The sequence below is a fragment of the Silurus meridionalis genome, unplaced genomic scaffold (assembly GCF_014805685.1).
Source record: "Silurus meridionalis isolate SWU-2019-XX unplaced genomic scaffold, ASM1480568v1 Scaffold601, whole genome shotgun sequence".
Classification (NCBI taxonomy): Eukaryota; Metazoa; Chordata; class Actinopteri; order Siluriformes; family Siluridae; genus Silurus; species Silurus meridionalis.
This window is the reverse complement of record NW_025804605.1, coordinates 1-9295: the sequence shown is the minus strand read 5'-3', so window position 1 is coordinate 9295 and position 9295 is coordinate 1. Positions and strand designations below refer to the sequence as shown.

The following is a 9295-nucleotide window of genomic DNA, read 5'->3' as shown; positions in this document are numbered from 1 at the left end:
TACACTACACGCTGCATCCGCAAAGCACACAGCATTGTGGACGATCACACACACCCTCACACACACTTTTACACTCCTACCATCAGGAAAACGGTTCCGAAGCATTCAGGCCGCCACAACAAGACTATGCAACAGTTTCTTTCCTCAAGCCATCAGGCTACTTAATACACTGAAATGAAATGGAACTCTTACACACACACACACACACACACACACACACACACACACACACACACACACGCACTCAAATGTGTGTAACGAACTGTAACATTTTTCCTGGACTTAACACTTAACACAAACTCATCACTCATCTCAATCCATTCCACCACCATTAATTTATTTATTTTTATTATTCTCGACTGTACCATACTCAACTGCTGTTTTTGCACATTTATCATTATCATTGTATTATACTGTTTACATGCTGTTTTTTGCACCTTTGACTGCTGCTGTATTTTTGCACTACATTGTTCTGTTTATACTCACTTCTGGGATATAGTTTTTATTTTGTATAGTTTTTACAGTTTTCTTGTACAGTACTGTATAATCAAGTATACAGTAGGTTTACTGGTCGCTATATAGGGTTTTGTGTCTTGTCTTGCTGAGTTGGAGGATGTGATACGACACAATGACACTCTGTGGAGGAGAAGAACCACATCACACTAACTCACACCTCACATTAGAAATCTCTCGATGACCATCACACCACACTGTACACACTTCATCACACCACACTGTACACACTCTATCACACCACACTGCACACTCCATCACACCACACCAATTACACACACCACACACACTCCATCACACTACACTGTACACACACACCACACTACACACCCATCACCACACTGTACATTCCATAACACCACACTGCTACATCACACCACACAGTACACATTACACACACTGTACCCATCACACCACACACTCATCACACCACACACACACACTTCATCAACCACACAGTACACTTTTATCACACCGCACTGTACACACCACCATTTTGTGTCTTGTCTTGTGTCGTCTGTCTGCACTGTCTGTCTGCACTGTTTGCACCAGGTTGCACTCGATGCACTTTATGTAACTTGTGTTGTAGCTCTATGTTGTTTTGTTTGTTGTTGTTTAGTGTAGCACCAGGGTTCTGGAGAAACGTTGTCTTGTTTTTACTGTGTACTGTGTACCACTGTATATAGTAGAAATGACAATAAAAGCCTCTTGCCTTGACTTGACTTGACATCTTCTAAAGAAGTTCACAACCATACAAACTCTGCTTCAATAACAATCACAACACAATAAATTCATCCTTGTTCATTTTTGTAGATTTTAATCATTATTTATTTATAAGTGATTAGATGTATCTCTATATTCAGTAACACAAAACACATGATACATAAAAAAAAATTAAATTAATGCTATAATGCTGGACTCCATAAAATCTTTAATTTTGATGGAATTAAAGTGAAAGCCTGAACTTCTGTCATTTCAATACATGCACTTGTAACCTCTTAAAATTGTTAAAAAAAAAAATCTCAATTTGTGTGAGAGACAGTAAGTTTGGAGGAACGTGTTGAAGACATTTCCATACTTAGAGGACACTTTGCATTGGCAGCACATGCTTCAGTGCTCTGGGAGTGTTTATAGCGCTGTGACTTTCACACTTCATGACTGAGAGCTGCTGCTACAGAAACTTCACCCACAGCTACCATGACTTTGATCCCCGTCTTCATCTGGACACTGATCCTCTGGACTCAAGGTCAGACACTGCTTCATATTTTATCTCTACAATGATGTGTTCATACAAATACACGTATTGTTTCTGTTCTAATGTTTCAGTTTCATGCTGCATTATTGTGTATTTTTACAGAATGCAGAGGTCAAGCAACAGTAACTCAGACTCCTGCAGTGAAATCTGTTCTTCCAGGAGAAACAGTCACTATCAACTGTAAAACCAGTCCAGCAGTGTATTATCACAGCTCATATGGCCACGTTTTGCACTGGTATCAGCAGAAAGCTGGAGGAGCTCCTAAACTCCTGATTAAACTTGTGAATCAGCTACAATCAGGTATTCCAGCTCGTTTCAGTGGCAGTGGATCTGGATCTGATTTCACTCTGACCATCAGTGGAGTCCAGACTGAAGATGCAGGAGATTATTACTACTGTCAGTAGCTGCATTTTCACACAGTGATATAGAGTCGTACAAAACCTCCCTCAGTCAGATAGTAGAGAAACTGCACTGCTGCAGCTGGAGCGACTGCAGGTGCTGAGTTGGAGATGTGATACACAATGACACTCTGTGGAAAGAACACATCACTAACTCCCAATTTCACATTAGAAATCTGATGACCATCACACACACTATACACAATTACACAACACACACTATCACACCACACTGCACACACCCATCACACCAATCTGCACAGATAACCACTGCACACACCATCACACACTGTACACACTCCATCACACCACACTACACACAATCACAACACTACACAATATCACACAATACTGCAAAGACTATCACACTACACTGTACACATTCCATAACACCATGTACAAAATCACACCACACTACATTCCATCACACCACACTGTACACACTCCATCACACCACAACACACACTTCATCACACCACACTACACACTTCATCACACCACAGTACACACTTTATCACACTCAAGACCACTGTGTATGTGTATCATCTAATGTAAACATATGATTTAAAGATAATAATTTGAGGGACATTGTAAAGCCATTAAGGCACTGTGCATTTCACGGTTAAATATCTTAGGAACCACCACAAACATCCAAATCTTCCATGACGGATCAGAATTTCACACACACAGGCACACAACACACACACACACACACACACACACACACACACACCAAATTGGGCTACACTGAAGGAGGAGAAGGAGAAACACAGAATAGGAAAGGAGCAGTGAGAGATTTCTTGGTACTTTAAATGTTGGTACTATGACTAAAGGGAGAACAGCTGAATGGAGAGGAGAAAGGTAGATATGTGTGTTCAGGAGACCAAGTGGAAAAGGAGGGCCAGGAACATTGGAGGTGGGTTTAAACTGTTTTATCATGGTGTGGATGGAAAGAGAAATGGTGTAGGGGTGATGAAGGAAGAGTGACAGTAAGATTGTGGAGGTGAAGAGAGTTTCTGATAGATACTTAGAAGTTGAAGGGATGATAATGGCAGCTATGCTCCACAAGTTGAGATGGAGGAGGAGATTCTGGAGTGAATTAGATGAAGTGGTAGATGAAAAAGAAAGAACTAGTGATTGGACTTTAATGGGCATGTGGCACTGAACAGATGAGGAGATGTATATGGTTTTAAGGAGAGGAATGGAACAGATGGTAGATTTTAAAAAGGATGGAAATCATGGTGCATTATTTTGTATTTACAGAATGCAGAGGTGCACAGGTGGACAGATGCAACTGAAGGAGATTACATAAGGTGTTGGCAGGGGAGTGTATTAGACAGCATAGGATGGTGGTCAGGATGGTTTGACAGGATGAAGAGGAGAAGCTGGAAGAATAAGAGAAACTGAAGGAGGAAGAGTGTAGTGGAGGTTCAGAAGAGGTCAGAGAGAGCTCAGTGGTGTTAAGGATGTTGGATGATTCAACTACTGCAGGAGTGATGAGGAGGCAGCTAGAAAGTTACTTGGTGTGACATCTGAAACAGAAAGGAAGACAAGGAGACATGGTGGTAATGAGGAGAGATAAGGAGAGAGGTTGGCAAACAGAAGTGGGATAGACAGAGTGATGAGAAAAGTAGGCAGGAGTACAGGTGCTGAGGTTAAGAGGATGAAGCAAGGAAAACAATGAGGAGCTGTATGAGATTGGACACTAGAAGGAGAAGGATTTGTATTTGTAAGAGGGACTGGAAAGGATGTACTGTGTTAGAGCAGTAAAGGATGGAGAAATGTTGACTAGTGATGTGTTGAGAAGGTGGAGGAGTATTTTGAGCAGCTGATGAATGAGGAAAATCAGAGAGAGAGAAGGTTGGATGATGTGAGATGGTGAAGCAGGATGTAGAGATTAAATAAGAAATTATTAAGAGGATGAAGATTTTGGACCAGATGACATACCGTGAAGCGTGAGATGTTTAGAGAGACATTTTGACCAGATTCAGGATTCAAGGTGAGAGATGCCTGAGGAATGGAGAAAGAGTCTCACACTTAAGCATAAAGGAGATCAGACCTGCAGTAACTACATATTGTTGATCAGTCACACCATGAAGTTATGGGAAAGAGTGTCCAGGCTGAGAGAACACTGTGACCATCTGTGAGCAACAGTATGGTTTCATGCCGAGGAAGACACCAGATGCTATATTTGCTTTGAGAATGTTGATGGAGACACAGAGAAACAGAACACACATTGTGTATTTGTGGATTTAGAGAAGAACACACATATCCAAGACCACAGTTGTACTGTACACACACACTGTGTGTCAAGACACACATGGTCAGGACATGTACACATGTGACTGAAGTGTGCAGTATACACAGACTGGTTTAGAGTGACATTGACTGCATCAAGGATCGCCCTACCCTTTCCTGTTTGCAGTGGTGATGGACACTACACCATCAGACACACTCCTACTATGATGTTTCATGATATTGTACTCAAGAGTACACACTAGACACACCAGAGGTGGAGATACACTGAGAGACAAATGACACCCAGTAGGAGTAAGACAGAGTACATGTGTGTAAATGACACACATACACTTGCAAGACACACCCACACACTCCATCACACCACACACATTCACACAGTGCAAAGTAATGGAGAGTGTTTAGAGGAAGAAAAGAGTGCACATGGAGTGGGTGGAGACAACACAATTTGTGACAGTACATCTGCAAAATTGAAAAAGTTTAGACTGTGAGACTCATGTTGTATGGTTTAGAGACAGTCATTGAGTAAAGACAGGATGGAGCTACAGACTAAAGATGTTGATTTTCATTGGGAGGATAGGATGGATAAGATTAGAAATGAGTTTATTAGACACAGCATGTAGGATGTTTTGGTGACAAGGTGAGGGAGGCGATTGATGGTTTGGTCATGTGCAGAGGAACAAATTATATTGGTAGAAGAATGCTGAGGATGGAGCCACCAGGTAGGAAAAAGAGGAAGGCCAAAAGGAGGTTCATGGATGAGGGAAGACATGCATAGTTGGTAAAAGACAGATGTAATGGAGATTAATGCTAATGAGTAAAGAAGAAGAAGAAGAAGAAGAAGAACATAGTGATACAAACAGGGTTGTTCACAGATACATCAAATGTATTTAAAAATAAAACACTAAATACTTTTACTTTAAAAATGTAATCCACAAACAGAAGTAAGACATATCAAAATAAACAACTGTATTTTTTCTCAACAATTTTTAAAACGACATCAAATTTCTTCACAAACCTTTCATTGACGCCTATTTGAAAGCTGACAGCCTAAACATTTCTTACCTTTAACACCTTCTCTTTATATGTATACATTTTCTGTTCTGATCTCAACAAGTCTGGGCAAAATAGTGAGTAGGCACCAATCAGAGGCAGCATTTTTATGATGTCATCATGTAGCTGTCTTACAAAGTATTTTACAATAATTTAAAACTGAAGTATTTTATATATTTTATATTTGAAATATGTAAATACATGTATTGTAAATACTGCTCATTGCATACACAGACGTAACATATTTAGGTGATAATTAAATAATATGTGTAACTGTCTCCTTTCACTCAGTAGCACAGAGCAGTGAAATGAGAGGGAGATTTACATGAAGACGGCTGAATGATCCTCTTTCTCCCAAAATAGAGCACCACTTTCACCAGATGTTCAACTTCCTTCAGCCAAACTCACTGAAGCACAACACACAGCACTGAATGTACAGCTAAACACACTCTCATCACATTGATAATGACTACCAACTCTAATAAAACACACCAATGTCCAAAATGAAGCTTTATTTCAGCAGAGCAAAACTACAGGAAGAGCAACAGGACAGTGAAGAGAGTAAAGACAGGAATATCAGTATTGTGTAGAATTGAAACTCTATTGTAGATGGATGTGAGCAGCTCAGTGTTTAATTCTATCTTGGAGCTGTTAGTCTTCACACTGGCTCTTTCTGAACGTGAGGATGATTGACACAGTCATGGGAGACGGTACAGACAAACTCCTCCCCTTTTCCCAGAGTGCTTTGCTGAGGGTCAGGTGCTGCTGCGTGTAACCGTCCTTCTTCTGTTCTTCAGGGCTGGTCAGAACTCCTTCATTCACCACTGAGCCATCCACTGTCCAGCTCACCGTCGCCCCCTGTGGAGAGTAGGCAGACAGCAGGCAGAGCAGTGAGGCTGGTCCCTCAGAGAGCTGCAGAGACGATGGATGGAGCAGAGACACGGCGGGCTTCACAGTGGGACCCTGTAGAACAGAAACACAAAACACACATTTACACAAAGATACACAACATTACTTCTTCACATCACTGCAGTCACGTAGAACTAATCAGCAGGAGAACATTTATGAGCTACTTGTTATATTGTGGAGTGACTCAGACTTCCATCAGCTTTATTCTGTTTTAGTCACTTACTGATGTGTCATAGAAAGTGCTCCTGTGTGATAGTAAGAAATGGATCTCATAACAAAAATGTTCACTGTTTAACACAAACATAGCAACATTTTTCTGTATTTTCCATCAGCACAAAGACTTCAGAATAATGTACACAACACTGCAGATATGAACCAGTGAGCAGGTTTCACCACCAACACAAACACACTGGAGATTTATTACATGTTCAATATTCACTTTTTTTTTTTTATAAATTTTACTACAGAACGTTAACGGTTACACAACTTATTATTATGTATATCTATCTATTATAATTAATCTGAATTATGATAAAGTATTGATTATCTATCTAAATAATATGTAAATATATATTTATATTATATTAACATTTTAGTGTTTTATAAGTAAAAGTGACTTACTGATGCTGAGTTTTGTTCCTCCACCAAAAGTGATCCACAGTGATACATTCTAATGAAACCGTCAGACAAAAACCTCTGTTACACTACAGTGAACACACACACACACACACACACACACACACACACTCTCTCATCACACTGATAATGACTACTAACTCTAATAAAACACACCAATGTCCAAAATGAAGCTTTATTTCAGCAGAGCAAAACTACAGGAAGAGCAACAGGACAGTGAAGAGAGTAAAGACAGGAATATCAGTATTGTGTAGAATTGAAACTCATTGTAGATGGATGTGTGAGCAGCTCAGTGTTTAATTCTATCTTGGAGCTGTTAGTCTTCACACTGGCTCTTTCTGAACGTGACCGGATGATTGACACTGTCATGGGAGACGGTACAGACAAACTCTCCCCTTTTCCCAGAGTGCTTTGCTGAGGGTCAGGTGCTGCGTGTGTAACCGTCCTTCTTCTGTTCTTCAGGGCTGGTTAGAACTCCTTCATTCACCACTGAGCCATCCACTGTCCAGCTCACTGTCCCTGTGGAGAGGCAGACAGCAGGCAGAGCAGTGAGGTTGGTCCTCAGAGAGCTGCAGAGATGGATGAGAGACACGGGCTTCTGGGACCCTCTGAGAACAGAAACACAAAACACATTTACACAAAGATACACATATTTTCACATCACTGTCAGTAGAACTAATCAGCAGGAGAACATTTATGAGCTATTTATATTTGGAGACTCAGTTTCATCAGCTTTATTCTGTTTTAGTCACTTACTGATGTGTCATAGAAAGTGCTCCTGTGATAGTAAGAAATGGATCTCATAAAAAATGTTCACTTTAACAAAACACAGCACATTTTTCTGTATTTTCCATCAGCACAGAGACTTCAGAATAATGTACACAACACTGCAGATATGAACCAGTGAGCAGGTTTCCACCACCAACACAAACACACTGGAGATTTATTACATGTTAATATCACTTTTTTTTAAATTCTACAGAACGTTAAGTTAAAGTGTTTTTATTATTGATGATATACACAGAATAATTATCATATGTTTAATGATTAAATAATTGTAAACAAAATATATTTATATATTAACATTTTAGTTTAAGTGACTTACTGATGCTGAGTTTTGTTCCTCCACCAAAAGTGATCCACAGTGATACATTCTAATGAAACTGTCAGACAAAACCTCTGTTACACTACAGTGAACACACACACACACACTCACACACACACACACACACACACACACACACACACAGAGAGACACCTAAATCACAGTATACTGTACAAAATGTTGAAGGAGAAATACACAAATGATAGTTTAGTGATGAGATTTGTCTCTGTCATAAAATGTACATGATACATAAATTACAAAGAAATTATAATGTTATTTAAAATATCCTCAGTCATGATGGAATTAAAGGTTTCATGCATTGTATTTTCAAGAAATCTCCACAGACTGAGTGTGAGAATGACAGTAAGATTGAATGTAAAGACGTTTCCATACTTAGAGGACACTTTGCATTGCAGCACATGCTTCAGTGCTCTGGGAGTGTTTATAGCGCTGTGACTTTCACACTTCATGACTGAGAGCTGCTGCTACAGAAACTTCACCCACAGCTACCATGACTTTGATCCCGTCTTCATCTGGACACTGATCCTCTGGACTCAAGGTCAGACACTGCTTCATATTTTATCTCTACAATGATGTGTTCATACAAATACACGTATTGTTTCTGTTCTAATATTTCAGTTTCATGTGTATTTTACAGAATGCAGGGTCAAGCAACTCAGACTCCTGCAGTGAAATCTGTTCTTCCAGGAGAAACAGTCACCATCAACTGTAAAAGTATAACAACTACTTATTCTGGTATCAGCAGAAAGCTGGAGAAGCTCTAAACTCCTGATTAAATTTGTAAATACAGTCAGGTTTTCCAGCTCGTTTCAGTGGCAGTGGATCTGGATCTGATTTCACTGACCATCAGTGGAGTCCTGAAGATGGAGATTATTATCAGAGTTACCATTCCATCTCTGGCTACTGGTTCACACAGTGATAGAGTAAAAACCTCCTCAGTCAGATAGTAGAGAAACTGCACTGCTGCAGCTGGGAGCGACTGCAGGTGCTGAGTTGGAGGATGTGATACACAAACACACAAATTCCTATTTAACAGACACAATCGTGTCTTTTACATTGATTTGTGTCTGTGTGTTTAATCTTGGTTTAAGAACTTTTGACAGAACACAAATTAAATTAAGCACTTTGCTTTCCTGGTCAGAAAGTTAC

The 9295-nt window shown here is 39.9% G+C and overlaps 2 gene segments (V, D, J or C); one reads left to right on the top strand and one right to left on the bottom strand.

The window, feature by feature from the left end:
- The first annotated feature begins 1593 nt into the window (after positions 1–1593).
- Positions 1594–2172, top strand: LOC124382532. The segment is given in 2 exon segments: positions 1594–1759; positions 1871–2172. Coding segments are annotated over 2 exon segments (351 nt in total).
- Positions 2173–6126: 3954 nt separating this feature from the next.
- On the bottom strand, positions 6127–7628 carry LOC124382531 (the record flags this gene model as incomplete). The annotated part of the segment is given in 2 exon segments: positions 6127–6438; positions 7535–7628. Coding segments are annotated over 2 exon segments (406 nt in total), but the record flags the coding sequence as incomplete, so codon positions are not given.
- Between the last annotated feature and the right edge of the window lie 1667 nt (positions 7629–9295).